The sequence below is a fragment of the Dipodomys spectabilis genome, unplaced genomic scaffold, assembly GCF_019054845.1.
Source record: "Dipodomys spectabilis isolate Male_0828 unplaced genomic scaffold, ASM1905484v1 ptg000083l, whole genome shotgun sequence".
NCBI classification, from domain to species: domain Eukaryota; kingdom Metazoa; phylum Chordata; class Mammalia; order Rodentia; family Heteromyidae; genus Dipodomys; species Dipodomys spectabilis.
Window position 1 is genome coordinate 3,009,534 of NW_024870760.1, and position 20,147 is coordinate 3,029,680.

The 20,147-nt window shown below is 41.0% G+C and overlaps 1 protein-coding gene across 2 annotated transcripts in view; it reads right to left on the bottom strand.

Moving 5' to 3' along the window:
* The window catches only part of Afg3l2 (AFG3 like matrix AAA peptidase subunit 2), a 51,420-nt gene that overhangs the window by 17,541 nt on the left and 13,732 nt on the right, over positions 1-20,147 (bottom strand). For both annotated transcript variants that reach the window (XM_042683670.1, XM_042683671.1), the window contains 7 exons: positions 18,138-18,212; positions 12,938-13,062; positions 12,331-12,604; positions 11,560-11,697; positions 4,912-5,065; positions 2,053-2,160; positions 1,836-1,961 (listed from right to left, as the gene is read on the bottom strand). In XM_042683670.1, the coding sequence (XP_042539604.1) occupies positions 1,836-1,961; positions 2,053-2,160; positions 4,912-5,065; positions 11,560-11,697; positions 12,331-12,604; positions 12,938-13,062; positions 18,138-18,212 (1,000 nt within the window). The remainder of the gene's footprint in view (positions 1-1,835; positions 1,962-2,052; positions 2,161-4,911; positions 5,066-11,559; positions 11,698-12,330; positions 12,605-12,937; positions 13,063-18,137; positions 18,213-20,147) is intronic.

Genomic DNA, 20,147 nt, shown 5'->3' on the forward strand with positions numbered 1-20,147 from the left:
CCCAATCCTAGGTGTACAAACCTACAAAAATGAAGATAAATGTCCACATAAAAATCTGCAGATGAGGGGCTGAAAAGGTGGCTCACTGGTAGAGTGCTTGCCTTGCATACATGAAGCCCTGGGTTTGATTCCTCAATACTACATAAGCAGAAAAAGTTGGAAGTGGCGCTGTGAGTAGCAGAGTGCTAGCCTTGAGCTGAAGAGCATAGGGACAGTGCCAAGGCCCAGAGTTCAGGCCCCACGGCCGACAAAAAAAAAGTCTGTAGATGAGCCAGATGTCAGTGGCTTCTGCCTGTAATTCTAGCTACTGAAGAGGCTGAGATCTGAGGATTAATGGTTCAAAGCCAGTCCAGGCAGGAAAGTCCCCATGAGAAAACATACAACAGAGGGTCCCATTAGCTGCACTGGACATTGATGAAAATGAACTAAGCAACTCAAGGGCAGTGAGGGGAGGGAGGGAATGAGAGGGCAAAAGGGAACAGCTGAGGGCTGGGAAGGTGGCTCAGTGGTAGAGTGCTTGCCTTGCATGCATGAGGCTCTGGGTTCAATTCCTCAGCACCACATAAGCAGAAGTGGTGCTATGGCTCAAGTGGTAGAGTGTTAGCCTTGAGCTGAAGAGCTAAGGGACAGCGCCCAGGCTCAGAGTTCAGGCCCCACGACCGACCAAAAAAAAAAAAGGGAACAGCTGACACTAAACAGAAGGAAAGAAATGTACGTATCACCTGATGTGAAAGAAATAGTATTATCAAAGCTCATAGAATCACAAACTTTATAGACCCTGATAATAATAATTTGTCTCATGAAGGTTAAAATCTGTTTATGACTTTAACTAAGTATCACTATTTCATGTGAAATTTATGTAATCACTTAATCTCAATAAAAAAAATTATTAAAAAGGTAGGAACCAGCCAAATATCCTTTATCTGACAAACAGGTATATAAAATATAAAATAGCCATAACACTGAGTATTATTTGGCCATAAAAAGGAATGAGGGGCTGGGAAGGTAGCTCAGTGGTAGAGTGCTTGCCTAGCATACATAAGGCCCTGGGTTCGATTCCTCAGCACCACATAAACAGAAAAAGCCGGGAGTGGTGCTTTGGCTCAACTGGTACAATGCTAGCTAGCTTTGAGCTGAAAAGCTGAGAGATAACGCCCAGGCCCAGAGTTCAGGCCCCATGACCAAAAAAAAAAAAAGGGAATGAAATGTTGCTAACTGCTACCAAATCAATGAACTCTGAAAACCATATGCTAAGTGAATATACTAAGCCATGCAACATAATCCATTTATATAAAATGTCCAAAACAGGAAAGTCTGAAAGACTAAAAGTAGATTAAGGGTTGCACAGGATTGCAGCCACAGAAAGACTGCTGATATTTCAAAATTAGACTATACCCCACGACTGACAAAAAAAAAAAAAAAAAAAAAAAAAAAAAAAATTAGACTATAACGATACAATTCTGAGTATACTAAAAATTACTAAATTGTACATTTTATATGGGTAAAGACTACAAGTGTGTTAATTTCAACTCAGCAGCATTATAAACAAAGATCACTATGGATAAGAAGACAAGCTGTCAACCATAAGTCATAATCCACTTGAAAGGCAGTGAGAAGAGGGTAGAAGACAGATGCAATGAGGCTGGATGTGATTTAATGATTGCTGATAGGTGCTGATGGGCTCACTACATACTTCCTATAATTCTATATGTTTGAAATCTGCCACAACTAGAAGGTAAAAATTATGTAGGAACCCCAAGGCAAGAGATATAGGAGTGAACGGTACCAGATACTCATCAGGAACTTAGAAAAAGACAGTGGTGATTTCCACTCACCTGAAAACCCTGGGGTTAAGGATGCCAGCTTTCGGGCCAGTTTCTCCTTTTCCAGGGTATTGTCCAGTTTCAGTGGCCGAAGGTGAACTTTGAAAATAGAGGCTCTTCCTTTTATATCTGGTGGTCCTTTAGAAAGTATTTTCAAAGCAAAAAGATCACTGTAAGACAGTCACTCCAATCCCCACAAGTGGACCAAACCCAGTAAGTACTGTCTTACCAATAAAGATCTGCCTGTCAAAGCGGCCTGGCCTCATCAGTGCTGGATCCAGGATGTCAGGCCGATTGGTACCAGCCAAAATGACCACATTTGTTGTAGTATTAAAACCTGAGAAGACACAATGAACATGCAATGAGGACTAAATGACATAGAAAGGAAACTAAAGTGCCTGTAAAGAAAGCTATGCTGCATTGAGCACAGCTTTCTACTGCTGTCCAGGGGTTCCTAAAGTTAAAAATTTGAATTAGTTCTTACTATTCATCTTGTTCTTAGTGACCAAAATATAAGTTTTTGTAAATACTTACCTATATTTTTAAAAAATACTTGCTTTCATTAGCACATAATTATAGCTATTTATAGGGTAAAATTTACCATTTTGACACAATTAGAAAAAAAGGATTATCCACCTCCTCACACTTAATATTTGTGTTGGGAGCATTCATTCAAAAATTCTACTAGCTGTTTTGAAATAGAATAAGCAACTTATTGTTGTTAAACATAGTTACCCTACCATGTTACAGATTAGACGTTATTCCAAAGCCAGGCATTGGTGGCTCATGCCTATAATCTAGCTCCTCAGGAGTCTGAGAACAGTTCGATTATGGTTCAAAGCCAGCTCAGGCAGAATAGTCCCCTTGACTCCATCTCCAAAAATAACCAGGAGAAATCAGGCTGGAAGTATAGCTCAAGTGGTAGAGTGTCAGCCAAGTGAACAACGCAAGCCAAGTGGAGTTCAAACCACAATCCTATTTTCTCCCTGCAAAGAGCCATTCCTAGTGAAGCATAGTAGTTCAGATGTGTAATCTCAGCTATGCAGGAGGTGGAAATCAGGAAGATTGTCATTCAAGGCTAGCCCAAGCAAAAAGTTAGTGAAATCTCCATGTCAACAAGCAAGCTAGGAGTGGAGGTTCACATCTATGATTCTTGCTACTGGGAGGCATAGGTCCAAAACACAAGGTCCTATCTGAAAATGAAAGTAAAATGGGCTTGGAGTGTAGTTCAAGTTAACTATAAGTTTAGAAGATGGTCTTCTCAACTTTAAAAAGTTTTAAAACATATCAGGTTAAGTTTGTAAATGAAGTAATGACTTCCTGGACCACAAGCCACTATGTATCTGGGAACATATGACAACTTTCTTCTGTCATCTCTTCTCTAGACTTAAGACGCTCAGTTTCCCAAAAACAAAACAGTAAGAACCCTGGCACTGGAAGAATATTGGGACTAAACACAGATGCTGCATCCTGACTACCACACAATGGAACAGAATCTCAACCCTCTCATTTGGATATAATGCCTGGCTTCACTTTCTAAACCAGTGTGATTCCTGATATTGAGTTTTCCATTTCCCTTTCTGCACACACACATAGCCCTGTGTCCACATTCCTTCCAGGAGGTAGGATGCCACATCCTAGGAACTGGTTTTCCCAAATAAATGTACACTAAGCATTCAGTAGAAGCCATGCTTAAATTCTGAGTTTCCATCTTTTCCCTGGGTGAGTTGTTCAGTCTGAACCTCTTTCATTGCTGGATGACAGCAGTGAGCTACACTCCCAAGCAGCTTGGGTTTTCCTGATGCTTCAGACCACAAATGATGAGAATAAAACTGTAATTCTTTTGTAAATCACTTCCCCAATTTATCTCTTATTCAACATGAACATCTTAGCATCAGCACTAATTTAAGACAAGCTATTAGGTGAGGAACACAAAGACGTAATGCCTCTATGTGCATCTGATCATATAAAATAATATGTATCAAAATGAACTATGAGAAATGGAAACAAGAGGATTTTTCTTTGTTGTTTTCATTTTCTTTTTGTGTGTTTGTCCTTTTATCTGTCTTTGGGAGGGACAAAGAGTAAATAAATATAATGGTACTCACTAGACACTTAGTTGAAAATGAACTATATGACCTGTGGATGGGGATGGGAAGGAAACCACAAGACAGCAAGAGAAGGGGTAACATTGTCCATAAAGAAATGTACTCAGGGAGGGGGGAGGCTGGGAAGGGAGGTGAAGGGTAAACAAAGGAGGAGGCTGCAATGCTTGGTAAGAAATGTATGCATTATCCTGCCCATGTAATTGTAACCCCTCTGTACAGTATGTTCTCAAATAAAATTAAATTAAATTAAAAAAAAAAAAAAAGAAATGTACTCATAGAAGGGGTGCTGTGGCTCAAGTAATAGAGTGCTAGTCCTGAGCTGAAGAGCACAGGGACAGCGCCCAGGCCCAGAGTTCAAGACCCACAACCCATCAAAAAAAAAAAGAAATGTACTCATTACCTGACATATTTAACTGTAATCTCCCTATACATCACCTTTATAGTAACAATACAAAAATAGAAATAATAGGGGCTGGGAAGGTGGCTCAGTGGTAGAGTGCTTGCCTTGCATGCATGAGGCCCTGGGTTTGATTCCTCAGCACCACATAAGCAGAAAAAGCCTGAAGTGGGTGCTGTGGCTCAAGTGGTAGACCGCTAGCCTTGAACTGAAGAGCTGAGGGACAACACCCAGACCCAGAGTTCAAGCCCCACAACAGACAATGAATAAATAAATAAATAAAATAAAATAAAATAAAAATAATAAGACAGGCTGGTAGACAAAGTACTGGTATAAAAGAATGTGTGCATGTGTGTGTGTGCACATGTGTGTGCGCACGTACCCATGCATGCACACACATAAGCACATACCATCCTGGGGCTTGAATTCAGGGCCTGGGTGCTGTCTCTAAGCTTTTTGCTCAAAGCTATTGCTAAAAGAACACTTTTTTAAGGTTTTAGAAAATATTTTGGTTTTTCTAACAATCTCACAGCAAGAACTGTCACTACATAAATATAAGAGACATCTAGAAGTGACACCTCACCATCCATCTCCACAAGTAGCTGATTGAGTGTGTTCTCCTGCTCGCTCTGCCCTCCGAAGTTGCCTCGTCCTCTCTTCCTTCCCACAGCATCAATCTCATCAATGAAGAGAATGCAAGGGGCATTTTTCCGAGCAAGGGCAAATAAGTCTCGGACCTTAACAAAAAGAGAAGGACAAGAGTCATTTGACAAGTGAATGCTATTTAGCTTCTAATAAAACTAAACCTCAGAGTAGGCATGGTGGGACATGCCAGTATTAGGGAAGCTGAGGCAGAAAGATCCCAAGGTCAAGGTCAGCCTGGGCTCACTCTCACAAAACAAAACAACCCCTCCTGTCCCATGAAGACAACTGATGTGTGTTTCACATTGTACATTAATATTTTAAGAGGTAAAAGTACAGCTGGGTACCTGACTCATGCCTACAATCCTTACTACTCAGGAGGCTGAGATCTGAGGATCATGGTTTGAAGCCAGCCTGGGCAGGAAAGTATATCATGAGATCATTATCTCTAACCACCAAAAAGTCTAACGTAGAACTGTGGCTCAAGATGTAGAGCATTATCCTTGAGCAAAAAAGCTCAGGGGCAGCGCCCAAGCCCTAAGTCCAAACCCCAGGACAGGCACACAAAATAAATCACAAGTAGCAAAAGAGAGGCAAATGTTGAGTAACTTGGTACCTGACTTAAGGTGACCATTTGTATAATCCATAAATTATTATACATGTAATGAGCTCTAACAATACTGCTATTTTTATCATACTAGCAAATAACTATTACACATTTTGCCTTATACAAGACAACACAGTAAAGCTGTAACTTTTATATTTCTTGAAAAAGATTTCTCTGGGGCTTCTCCAGGGCATCTCCAGAGAAGCAGAGTCTTCATAGCAAGTCTGTACAACAACCACACAGAAAGGAAAGGCAAAGATGCTCCACAACCATCCAGCTGACCGATGCTGATCCTGCCCCCAACCTTGCCACCAGCACCTTGCTCCCCTGTCATGCTGAGCAGGACCTTTCATCATGAGATGAGGTTGATAGAAGCCCCAACCATCAGTCACATGCTCCTTCTAAGATGTACAGACAACCTCCCTGTGTTTCAGATCCTTTTCATTCCTAGATCTTTGATCCATTTGGAGTTGATTCTGATGCAGGGTGATATATAAGGATCTAACTTCAGTTTTCGATAAGTAATTAACCAATTTTTCCAGCACCATTCCTTCCATTCTATTTTTTTTAGCTCCTTTATCGAAGATTAGGTGGCTATAGGTCTGTTTTGGACAAATGGGACTGCATGAAGTTGCAGAGCTTCTGCATGGCAAAGGACATAGCTAGCAAGATCAACAGAAAGCCCAGAGATTAGGAGAAGATCTTCACTAGCCATACAATGGACAAGGGTCTCATATCTAAAGTATACCTAGAACTCAAAAACGTAAATCCTCCCAACGACAAATCCTCAAAGAAACAACTGCTCAATAAATAAGTGGGCTAAAAACTTAAAGAGAAACTTCCCTGAAGAGGAAATAAGAATGGCCAATAGACACATGAAGAATTGCTCAACCTCTCTAGTCATGAAAGAAATGCAAATCAAAACAACATTGAGATACCACTTCACCCAGTTAGAATGGCTATAATCAACAACTCTAATAATAGATGCTGGAGGGGATGTGGACAAAAGAGAACCCTACTGCATTGTTGGTGGGAGTGTAAACTTGTTCAACCACTTTGGAAAGCAGTATAGAGGTTCCTCAAAAGGACTCCACATAGAGCTCCCCTATGACCCAGCAATCCCACTTTTGGGCATTTACCCAAATGATCACAAACAAGACCATACTAAAGCTACCAGCACAGCTATGGTTACTGCAGCATTATTTACCATAGCTAAGATATGGAACCAACCCAGATGCCCCTCAGTAGATAAATGGATCAAGAAAACGTGATATATATACACAATGGAATTCTATGCCTCCATCAGAAAGAATGATATTGCCCCATTTGTTAGGAAATGGAAAGATTTGGAAAAAATTATAAGTGAAGTAAGCCAGGCCCAAAGAACTGTAAGTCCCATGGTTTTCCTTATTTGCAATAACCAGTATATGTCTGAGACAAGTAGAAAAGGTCAGAAAAGATGTTAAGCAAAATGAACCCCAAGATAAGGACACAAGTGATTTTTCCTTTCTTGCTATTGTTTCTAACATATTTATCAGGTACCATGTGATTTTTTTGTTGCTTTGTATGTCCCTCCCCCATGGTATAACCCCTGCTTTCACTGTATTTGATGTTGGTATAATTTGGGGAGGGGAAGGGAAAATACCAATTGTTTAAATAGGGATACAGGTTGACCCACTGCAAAAATGAGATTACAACATGTACAAGACGCTATGTTGAAAAATGAACTTTTACAATTTAGGCGAGGGGAGGGTGGGGGGGGAGGAGGGGGGAGTGTAGTTGTGGAGATGGGAGGGAAGGGATGGTAGGGGAAAAACAAAGGAGGAGGCAACAATGCTTGATAAGAAATGTACTCATTACCTTGCTCATGTAATTGTAACCCCTCTGTACAGTATTTTCACAATTAAAAACTTATTTTAAAAAAGAGAGACTCTTATCTCTAACCAGCCAAATGCTGGAAATTGCACTGTGGCTCAGAGTGGAGAAAGATGGTGGGGATGGTGCCCAGGCCTTGAGTTCAGGCCCCATGACTGACAAAAAAGATGCTAACTGGAACAAGCCATCCCAGCAATGAGCTTACTCTCAGGACAAAGCCCACCCTGACAATGAGGAATCATAGAGAAGAGTGAGAGGGAATGGTGTCACATCCTAAATGGAGCCAACTCTGCACTTGTTCTTTCAAAATTCATTATCACCAGGAAATAAAGAGAAATAGTTAATAAGTTTGCCCATGTAATGTCCATACCTGTCTACCTTCTAACTGGACAGGAACTGACATTCTTTCCTTTGTTACCCACTATCTGTATTTATAGTGAGTCTTAGACTGAGGACAGTTAGCCTTGGCAGCTTCCTGGGCCTCCCATCCAACTCTATACTCTAGAGCTCTATCAGACAAGGCCTCCTGTTGGGCCCTTAACCACTCCCATCCAGACCTAACCTCTGACTGGTTATTCTCAACATGCTCCATCATGCTCTCCCCACTCAGTTCCCAAAAACCCTAGACACTCCCTTCCTGCCCCTAGACCAGCTATATGGAAATTCCTCCTTCCCTGTAATGGGCCACAACTGGGCTTATGCTCCAAATCTAACTTTTCTGCTTGTGCCTAGGGTGTGCTTTCCTGTGCCATTCCTATCAACTGCTCCTGACACCTTGCCAGTCTTTTGCCTGATCTCACCTATTCAAAAGTTTGTCTTCAATAGCCCTTACTCAGGACACCACCTGGGAGCAAGTCTATACCATCTTATTACTGCAGATAAACTGCCCTGCCCAATGTAGATCTGAAGACCCCAGCCCCAGTGATTCCTTAACACCCCATGCCAGCAGAAAGATTATGATGCCCATTGGCTCTGGAGGTGCTTCTGGAACAAGCCAGAGGTTTCACCAACCAAACTATTAACCAGATGCTCCTATAAGGTGGGCACAGAGGCTGCAGTCAACTTTCCACCCATGAGTCCAGTGGATGCAGGACCTTCAGGAGAGCATCCCATAGGGTCATCGCCCCTTTTCAGCAGGAAACAGATTCAGAAGAGGGACTACTGCCCCATGTCCCAGCTGATAACAAACAAAAGAAGGTGGAATACTGGCTGAGGTAGTTATTCTGTGGCAGCAGACATCCTAGTGGCTTAAGTTCCTCCAGACTGTCTGTATCTCAAGGTCTCCCTGACCTGACCCAACCACAAACACCAACCCCCTTACCATAAATTTCCCTGACTACGCAGTTGCCAACTTCCTCATTCTTATAGACACTCTCCCCATAACTACTCCTCTAGCTTTATAGCAGGTGCAGGAAGCAGCCTGTCACTTTTATGACATTAAACCTTTTTTCCCCTCTTGGATGTGTATGGTGTGCTTTATTTAGCCAGTTGAGACATATAATAGAAACGCCTCTCAAACTTAACACACCAATTACTAAATTGAAAAGGGAGCTAAGAAGAGTCTTCTCAGAAGAAAAGGTAAGAATGAGAAAGAGGCTGGGAATGTGGCATAGTGGTAGAGTGCTTTCCTAACATGCATGAAACAGTGGGTTTGATTCCTCAGTACCATGTAAACAGAAAAGCCAGAAGTGGCGCTGTGGCCCAAGTGGTAGAGTGCTAGCTGTCAGCAAAAGAAGCTCAGGGACAGTGCCTAGGCCCTGAGTTCAAGCCCCAGGACAAACAAAAACAAAACAAAAAAAAGCAAAAGGCAAAGAAACATATGAGGAAACATTCATCATCCCTGGTCATAAAGGAAATGCAAATCAAAAAAACTCTGAGACTCAATCTCACCCCAGTAAGATTAGCCATCATTTTGAATTCTGACAACAAATGCTGGTGAGGATATGGGGAAAAAGGAACCTTGTCACACTGCTGGTGGGAATATAAACTAATACAACCACTCTGGAAAGCAGGCTGGAGGTTCCTCAAAAGAACTAAACATAGACATTCCCTACAATCCAGCCATACCACTCCTAGGCATCTACCCTAAGCAGCATGAGCCGGGATGTAATATGGACACCTGTACCTCCGTGTTCACTGCTGCACTTTCACAATAGCCAAGATGTGGAAACAACCCAGATGCTACAAAATAGATGAGTGGATCCTATATACAATGAAATTTTACACAGCTATTAGAAAGAATAAAATAATGTCATTTGAAGGGAAATGGACGGAACTAGAACAAATCATGTTAACTGAGGTAAGCCAAAATCAGAGAGACAAATAGCATATGTTCTCCCTAACATGCAGAAGTTAGATCTACAACACAATGGGACATGACAAATTACACAGAATTCTAGATATTCACAGTGAGACCAAAGAAGGTTAGTCTTAGGAGAAAACCACAAAGATATAATACCCAAGTGCCTCTTCATATGCATATAAAATAATATACATAATAAAATGAAAATGAACTCCAATGATAGGGAAACAAAGGGGTTTTCGTATTTGCTCTTGCTCTTTTTGATGACTCTATTCTTTACCTTATATGGTATACTCATGTGCACTTCTGTGGAAGGATAGGGGAAGGGCACTGAATCAGAGGAAAAAGGGTGAAAAAGTACAGCAGTGTAGTGCACTGACTGCACTGGACATTGATAAAAGTGAACTATGTGAACTATGGGAGGAGATGGGAGGTAGAGAATGGAAGAGAATGAGAAAACATAATACTATGTGAAAGGAAATGTACTTATTACCTGACATATGTTAAAGTAAGCCCACTATATATCATCTTCAAAATAATAAATTAGAGGGGCTGGGAAGGTGGCTCATTGGTAGAGTGCTTGCCTCGCATGCATGAAACCTGGGTTTGATTCCTGAGCACCACATAAGCACAAAAAAGTTGAAGTGGTACTGTGGCTCAAGTGGTAGGGCACTAGCCTTAAGCTGAAGAGCTCAGGGACAGTGCCCAGGCCCAGAGTTCAGGTCCACAACTGATAGCAAAAGAATATATAAATATGACTTTATTAAACTAAAAATATTTTTTATGCTTTATTATTAAAAAAAAAACCCAAAAAACAAAAACCAGGGTGCTGCTAGCTGTAATTCTAATAACTCAGAAGGCTGAGATCTGAAGGACCACAGTTCAAAGCCAGCCAGTGCAGAAAAGTTAATTTCCAAAAAAAAAAAAAACAACAACAAGCCAAGCTGGAGGGTACCCCAACTGGCAGAGTACTAGTACAAGAATAAAAACTAAGTACTGGAAGAAGGAAAAGAAAGGTGGGGGAGGGGAAGGGAGGAGAGGGGAAGGGAAGGAAAAGGAGCAAGCCAGGCACTAGTGCCTCACACCTGTAATTGTACTCAGGAGGCTGAGATCTGAGGGTCCTGGTTCAAAGCCAGCTTGGGCAGAAAAGTATGTGAGACTTATTTCCAATAAACTACTCTGAAAAAGCCAGAAGTGATGTTGGGGCTCAAGGAGGAACACTAGCCTTGAGCAAAAGAAGCTTGGGGACAGAGCCTAGGCCCAGAGTTCAAACCCCAGGACTGGCAAAAAAAAATAAAAAATTTTAAAAGAAGAAAAATGGGCTGGGAAGGTGGCTCAGTGATAGAGTGCTTGCCTTGCATGCATGAGTCCCTGGGTTCAATTCCTGACTACCATATAAGCAGAAAAAGCTGTGGCTCAGGTGGTAGAGCGCTAGCCTTGAGCTGAAGAGCTCAGGGACAGTGCCTAGGCCCAGAGTTCAGGCCCCACAACCAACAAAAAAAAAAAAAAGAAAGAAAAAGAAAAAGAAAAGTCCATCTATAGAATCAGAAAATAATTACAAATTGGGGCTGGGATGTAGCTCAGTGGCAAAGCGCTTGCCTAGCAAGCGCAACGTCCTGGGTTCGATCCCCAGTACCAAAAAAAAAAAAAAAAAAAGAAAAAGAAAATAATTACAAATCAGATTTTGACAAGGAGTTAGTATTCAGAATGTTTAAAGCTCTGAAAGGACAAATGGAGAAAAATAAAATTATACATAAAATCCAGGAAAACTTTTCCAAAAAAGATATATATAGAATGTAACTTACTCTAGCTGGACCCACACCAACAAACATCTCCAAAAACTCAGATCCACTAACAGTGATGAAGGGGACGTTGGCTTCTCCAGCTGTGGCCTTAGCTAGCAGTGTCTTCCCAGTACCTGGAGGACCAGTAAGAATGGCACCCTTAGATTAAAAAAAAAGAAATTACATTAATCAGAATCTCAGAAAGGTAAATTGCATAACCATAGTAATTCCAAATCACTAAGCATTTCTAAATCACTGAGCATTTCTTCAATATCTGAACTTTGTAGTAGTAAGTGGAGCTATGGCTCAACTGGTAGAGCAATAGTCTTGAACTGAGCCTTGGCTCAGGGACAGTGTCCAGGCACTGTTCACTGTTTACTGCTCCATTATTCACAATAGCCAAGATATGGAAACAACCCAGATGCCACAAAATAGATGAGTGGATACAAAAAATGTGGTATCTATATATAGTGGAATTTTACACAGCCATTAGAAATAAAATAATGTCATTTGCAGGGAAATAGATGTAATGAGTTCAAGCCCCAGGACACCCCATAGCCGGCCAACACAGACACACAAAATAAAATGAAGTAAAATTAGTACAACTATTTCTAACATTTTTAGTTAGAAAATCAACTATTTCTAACATTTTTTAGTTGGGATAGTGTTATAACTCACTGATACTTGAATTAGGCAGAAACCAAGTTAAGAAAAAGGAAATGTCAACATAAAATGTCAACTTCAAAGCTGAAGAAACAAAGATTTTTTTAGTCTTCTGAAAGTTCATTTTACCTTTGGGATTTTTGCTCCAAGGTCTTGATACTGCTTGGGGTTTTTCAAGAAATTCACAAATTCCATGATTTCTAGCTTGGCCTCCTCACAGCCTGCCACATCTTTGAACTTCACATCTACCTCATCTTTTAAGACCTTGGCTGTAGTTTCCCCAACACTGAAGAGTCCACCCATCCCTCGGCCAGTTCGACCAATGCCAGCAGGTCCTCTTCTTAAGGTGTAGAGTAGGAAAACGATGATGAGCACCGTCGGGAGCATGCTCAGGAGGAAGGATCTAGGGGAACAAGGCATAAATCAAGGCATAAATCCATGTTTCTAACTCTGACTAGCAAAGAATTTCATAACTGCTTCAGATATGATTGCAAACATTTATTTTCTTTAAAATAATTACAAGAGAATCACAAAGAGAAAACCCATTCTCAACTTGTTCTTCCCATCTTATTCCTAGCCCAATAACCACCATTTAAACTAAGTTACTAGTCATTTTCTTTTTTATCTGGTCAAAGAAAAGCCCAAGAATCTAGTATATAACCCTCTACCTGGTAACACAGGAAAGTGAATCATATTAGTGTGCACAGCAAACAGTGACCACTGAGTTACTTCTTACCCATCACTTTCGGCAATGTAAATAACAGGAACTCGATTTTCCCCTTCTATGCCCAGTTCTTGCTGCAGAGTTTCCAAATTCCGCTCAAAGGTGTCTACACTGCCAATGTTAAACCAGACGTATTGCTATGAAATCAGAAAAACAAATACCTTCACAATTAAGTAGAAACTAAAAGCTCAGGTTATAAGGCTTCAACTTTTAAGGAATTTTTTCAGAAATACTGAAGAATGACAAATCAAGAGGAAAAAAAAAAAGATGGCTTGTAATGTTGTGGTAGTTTTCAATCACTGAAAACACCAGGAAATCCTTTGGCAAGTAAACATTTCTTTACCAAGATTCCTCAGTGGCTCTAAAATTATAAACACAAAGAAAAGAATGAAAAATCTATTTGAAAAGAATATCCTATTTATAGCTAATATGCATTCTTTTGTTTTCCCAGTAGCCTATTATCAAAATTATAAGACAGAACAATAGTTAAATTTCCTGAGCCTTTACTAAGCAAGAGATGTTCCAAGCCTTGATATACATCAACTCATTCAATCTAGAAAACCATCCTAAAAAATAGAATCTGGGTAATATTTACTATGTGCACAGAAAGGCACCAGGTGTTACTCTTCTCATCCTTAAAGCTGGAACTCTGAGGACATCTGAGGACTTGGGACAATGGCTATTCTACCAACCAGCGCAATCAATTCCTCAGCATTCGCAGGGAACTGGATCCAAAATTCCCCCAAAGGATACCAAACTACAAGTATACAAAGTCCCTCAATAAAATGGCACAGCACTTGCATATAATCTATATACCTCCTGCAACTTTTTTTTTTTTTTAAAAACCTCCTGCAACCTTAAAGCTACTTCTAGTTAGGTACTGGTGGCTCATGCCTGTAACTGTAGCTACACAGGAAGCTGAGATCTGAGGATTGTGGTTCAAAGCCAGCCCAGGTAGGAAAGTCTGTGAGACTCTTATCTCCAATTAACTGTGGCTCAAAGTGGTAGATCACTAGCCTGGAGCAAAAGAGTTCAGGGACAGCACCCAGGCCCTGAGTTCAAATCCCATGACGGACAAAAAAAAAAAAAAAAACTACCTCTAAGATTAAATTGCCTAACCATAATGCAAATGCTATATAAATGGTCATTCCACTTTATTGTTTAGGAAATGACAGAAAAAAAGTCTGTATAGGTTCAATTTTTCCTTCTCTTTTTTTTAATCTAGTTTTTGGGATCCAAGGGTGCAGCACCCACAAGTAAGAGTGCTGAGCATATTCCATATTGCACTGGTGTCTACAGGACAGACGAGCCTTGATCCTCACAGGTGAGTAGCTGTGAGAGGGACTTATTTCATCCATGGTTATATATGGGGAGTTCAGGCATACGCATGTCACCCTGCTTCTCTGTGAAATATAACAACTTATAATCTGGAAGCTTTGCTAGACACAAGACCCCATTCCATGTACTTCTCAAATATCAGTCCCATGTTACAGCAAAAACTCTATTCCTTTAACCTGCAATCATTTTTTTTGGGGGGGTGGTCTGGTCACGGTGCCTGAACTCTGGGCCTGGGCGCTGTCCCTCAGCTCTTCAGCTCAAGGCTAGCGCTCTACCACTTGAGCCACAGCACCACTTCCGGCTTTTTTCTTTTTGCTTATGTGGTGCTGAGAAATCGAACCCAGGGCCTCAGGCATGCAAGACAAGCTTTCTACCACTGAGCCACCTTCCCAGCCCCCCCTGCAATCATTTTTTAATAGTGGTTTACAAACAACATGAAGTCTACAATATAAAACTCAGAAGGGAGCAAGATGCCATCCCATATTCCTCCTGATTAGCACTTCTGAGCAGGGACATCACTCTACTCTTCTCTCCACATTTCTAAAAGACAGTGACTTTTATATAATCATATTCTTCATAAGTTATTACAAAAATATAAATTCATGTGGTAATACTTCCAACTATATGTACAGAACAGATTAACATCATGTGAATGAGTAACCCGCAACTGCACCCGTGATCCATGGGTGCTACACCAAAGGCCTGGCTTATCAGAGGACCTGTGCACAGAGGCCCAGCAGCTTGGGCATCATCTAGGAGCAAGTTACAAGTGTAAGAATCTGGGATAGGGTGGGAGGCAGTCCTAGAACTAAATCTTAACAATTGTCCAGTACACTGAAGTCTGCAAATCACCAATTAAACTACTTTGTTTAAACAAGTACTACTGTAGTTCCTGTTTTATAGATGAAGAAACAGAGGCTTAGAGAAGTCTAACCACGCAATTCACAGTGGGACTGACTGAAGCCAAAGCCTGTATGATATAGTACACAGAGTAGTTAATACTGTTGTTCCACACAGAGGACGCTGAAAATTCTGTATTTGCTTCTGAAAGTGCAAAATGCTCTTTATTCGACAGGCAACACACATTCTCTGTAAAATTCAGAAAATATACATATATAAAAAAATAAAATAACAAGCCAGTTGGGTATAGTAGTATATGCCTGTAATTCTAACACTTGGGAGGCTAAGGCAGGAAGATCAAATTTAGCCTGGGTGACACAGGAAGACACAGGAGGGAGGGAGGGAGGGAGGGAGGGAGGGAAGGAAGGAAAGAAGGAAAGGAAGGAACGAACAAAGGAAGGAACGAAGGAAGGAACGAAGGGAGAGAGAGAAAGAAAGGAGGAAAGAAAGAAAGAAAGGAAAAAAGAAAGAAGAGAAAAAGTGCCCATGACAGAGATAAACATCTCAGTACCTATATTTCAGTATCTTCTTTAGAGTCTTAATACAAACCTTAACTATGACATAATGGAGAAATAAAAAGTAATATATAGCACGATGGTGTGAACTTCAATACCTGCCACTGTGAGAAAAAAAAAGGTCCCCTCCAAAAGGACCTGACAGCAAGGGAAGGACAGTCCCTGATGACAAGCAGGTGCCTGGTATGAGCCACTGGTCTAGTTCTACCCACCTGCTATATAAACCATGTGCTAGAGACCACGTAGCCTTAATTATTTCCCAAGGCTCTATTTCTAGAAACAAAGTTACTGGGCGTACTTTCAAAACTGCTCTTGAGAGGGAATGTCAGTTGCTACTGGCCCTGAAAGTCTGAGGTGAACAAAGCAGCATGGTTACTAATGGACATCACCAGGCAAAAAGACTGGGGGAACCAACATAATGAAAAACAAAACAAAAAAAACCCTTCCTACCAGGGCCATGTTACTTTTAAAATCCTTGCAGGTGGATGCCTAGAAAATGGCTAAAGCAAGCTGTCCTTAGATCTTAAATGAATGATATGTATGACTCTAGGCATTCACACAGACTAACCAATGGAGAACACTTTTAGGGGAGTTACACAAAGGTGCAATGCCTGTGTGCCTCTGATAATATAATATTTATTGAATGAACTCCAAGAATGGACACGAGAGGTGTGTTTTTCCCTTTTTCTTTTGTTTGTTTGCTTTCCTATCTTGTAGGGCGGGGGCGGGGGGAATGGGGGAGTACAGAGGGCACAAAAATGGAGAGACATTAGGTAAACAAATGGAGCAGTGGTCCTCAGTAGAAACTACGTTGAAATAAACTACACAACTTGTGAGGACAGGAGGGAAACACTGGCAAAGAACAAAGGTAGGGGTGACATTGTCCAAAAAGAAATATACTCTACCTGACAGGAAAAGAGAAGGGAAGTGTAGAAATATAAATTGAGGCAGTTCTTCAGCAGGGAAAGTTTATAATATGTATTTACAGAATTAGATCATAATACGCATAATACTCCAAACAGCCCATCAATCAATGATTAGATACATAAATTGTGATATACTCACTCAAAAAATAACTTTCAATATAATAAGGAAGGGCTAGGAATGTGGCTTAGTGGTTGAGTGCTCACCTAGCATGCATGAAGCCCTGAGTTTGATTCCTCAGTACCACGTACACAGAAAAAGCCAGAAGTGGCACTGGGCTCAAGTGGTAGAATGCTAGCCTTGAGCAAAGATGCTCAGGGATAGTGCCCAGGCCCTGAGTTCAAACCCCAGGAATGGCAAAAATAAATAAATAAAACAATAAGGAAGACAAACTGTAATTTGGATTATATAAAATGTGCACAGTCATGTGTACACGTGTGTACCATATACATACATGTATATATATGTGTGTGAAAGTTTTTAAAAAGAAATGTACTTATTACTTTGCTTATGACACAGTAACCTCTCTATATATCATCTTTATAATAACAATTTTTTTTTAATGTAAAAACCCCAAGCTGTCCTAAGGGAGAAGCGAGGCAGAAACACTTGCAACACTTAGGACACTCGGGACACCAGGGACGGGGACTGGGTCAGAACAGGTCAGCCAGCACATCCAAGTATCCTCTCTAGTCCCCAACAATCCTCCCGACGCACTCAATGCCTCTGGTTTGTCTCCAGGACAGTCCAAACTAGCTGGACAGGATCTATAAATTATTATTATTATTATTATTATTTTTGTCAGTCGTGAAGCTTGAACTCAGGGCCTGGGCACTGTCCCTCAGTTCTTCAGCTCAAGGCAAGTGCTCTACCTCTTGAGCCATAGCATCACTTCCAAATTATTTTAAGTAACTAATAAAAATTAGTAAAACAAATGGAAATTTGAATAGAACAGTATCCCAAAAGAGCTGGGAGAGAAACAGTTGTTAAATATCCTAAACTGATTTGAAAGAAGATCTCTGGGGGCTGGTAAGGTGGCTCAGTGGTAGAGTGTTTGCCTTGCATGTATGAGGCCCTGGGTTCAATTCCTCAGCACCACAAAAGCAGAAAAAGCCAGAAGTGGCACAGTGGCTCAAGTGGTAGAGCACTAGCCTTGAGTTGAAGAGCTGAGGGTCAGTGCCCAGGCCCAGAGTTCAGGCCCCACAACCGACAAAAAAAAACTAAAGAAAAAGAAAGAAGGTCTCTAGAAGTATAAGCAATTCAGGTTTTAACATTGTTGTTTGTTTGTCTGTTTTTCTCTAACCAACCAATTGTCTCTTAGTATTGAGATTCAGACTATTGTAGAACACTAAGTGGGATCTTGCTCACTGTTTCATAGTTGTCCAGCTCAGGGATGATGACCCAGGCCCTGAAGTGTTCTTCCCCCTGCTGCATGGCCCATGTTGATGTCTCTAATACATACACCTACTGTGATGGAAGGGTTGTTTTCACTTCATTACAATTATCATTTGTATCAACTAATAAAATGTACTTACCCCATCAACTGGAGATTTCCCTGGTGTAAAAGTCACTCGAACAAAACGTTTATTGACAACTTCCAGTCTGTCCACCTAAAATGTAGAAAGGTAAATATTCAAGCATAAATGTGCAGAAAGGCATGCCAAACCTACCAATAAAAACAAAGATCAGAGAAGGATCCCACACATTTGTACCTCTCACAAGGTGAGAGGTACCACCTGTAGAATACCCCCTTATATTGATACTATACACTAGAAGGAATCCCAAATGGTGCCCACATTTAATTTGGCCTATTTTTAAACTGCTTTGTGTTTGTTCTTCTACATTTTTCTTTTCCTTCCAACTTTATACTTGCTGGCATTTTGGTTCTGTGGGCTCTTCTGCTTGATGAGCACACTCTATAATTTACATCCATTCCCTATTAAAAGATAGGCTATTTCAACTTGTTCTTACTGCTGCTATGACCACTTCTGTACACAGTGATGAACCTACAGACACTAAGGCTGGGTTGAAGGGTATACATACTTTACCTTTACCTTTACTATTACCAAAGTGTGTTCCTATTATACTGTCAGCCTAATATTCTTACTGGTCTAAATCCCCACCACATTTGGTATTATAAGACTTTACCACTCCATAAGTTCAGTATGTTTTCAACTTCTTTTCTTTTCCCTTTTCTTCTGGTGCCAGTACCATGGCTTGAATACAGGGTTATTTGTTCTCTCTCAGTGGCACTCTTCCGCTTGAGCCACACCATTAGCCTGGCTTTTTGCTAGTTAATTAGAGATGAAGTTTCAGAAACTGTTCTTCTTGGGGTTTTGAGCCTCAATCCTCAGCCCCCTAGGGTTATAGTTGTAAGCCACCTGAGCTTAGCTAAAACTTGTTTATTTTTTTCTCCCTAATTATACCAGGTTCTTAACAGCATGTTTAAACTTCTCATCCTAAGGACTGTTACTGTCAGCATGAGCTCCTTAAGACATGCTTATTTCTCATGATCCTGTCAGCAAGTCTGAAAGGTTTGAATGACAAAGTGAGAGTCCAGAACAGTAGCAGAGAAGCTAGAACAGAGGAGTCAAGGCTCTTGGGTTGAAAAGGAAAGACTGTTTGGGGGCCAATTGATCAGGACCAGGTAGCAACTCTCTTGAAGCAGCTGCTAACATATCTGGGAACTCTGCTGCAGGCCCATCCTTGCACATCAGAGTTACACTGTAACAAAGCAAGTTCTTAGCTTCTGAAGTTGAGATTCAGACCATTTAGAGCCTCCCTTTCAAGAGCTAAACAATTGCTTCAATCTGAGAGGAAGGCAGGTATGGCTCAGTATAAACACTTGCCTACTTCTACTATATGCAAGGCACTGGGTTACATCCCCAGCATCACCAAGAAGGCTGAAGGATTGTATAAGACCAGCAAAGATTCAATCTCAAAACAAATGAATAAAGAAAAGGCTAAGATGTGGCTCAATGTGCTGTAAGGCTGTGGGTTTAATCCACAGCACACATAGAAGGACAGAGTGCACATGTGCATGTGTGCGCGCACACACACACACACACACACAATCTGAGCAGGTAAGACAATCTTGGGAAGATGGTTGAGTAGGAAGCATCAGAAATCTGTCCAGCCATATATCCAAACCTCATGTGTCTGGTATAACTATCTAGGAACTCAGGAGTTTGTTAAAGGGTTATAACCTGTAAAAGCAGTCCATTTCAGCACTTACCGCTAGCAGCCACCCACCCTAGCTCTATCCTGGCTCTGCTCCAGGGCTGGGAGCTCCTAGAACAGCTGGTATATAAACTGCAATCACCAGGACAGGCTAAAAGGACCTGTCCTCAAAGAGTAGCTCTATGTTCTAAAGTCAGAAGTAGTCCTTACTGTCTCTTCCTCCTGTGACTGAAGTGACTTCCAGGGACCTACAGGGCCAAAACTCTTGGTCCTTTTCATTTTTCTTTATTCCCTAATTCTGCAGCCAGATATTAAAGAGTAAAACATTAAAAAATAAAAAATAACAACTGCATTGACATTACCAA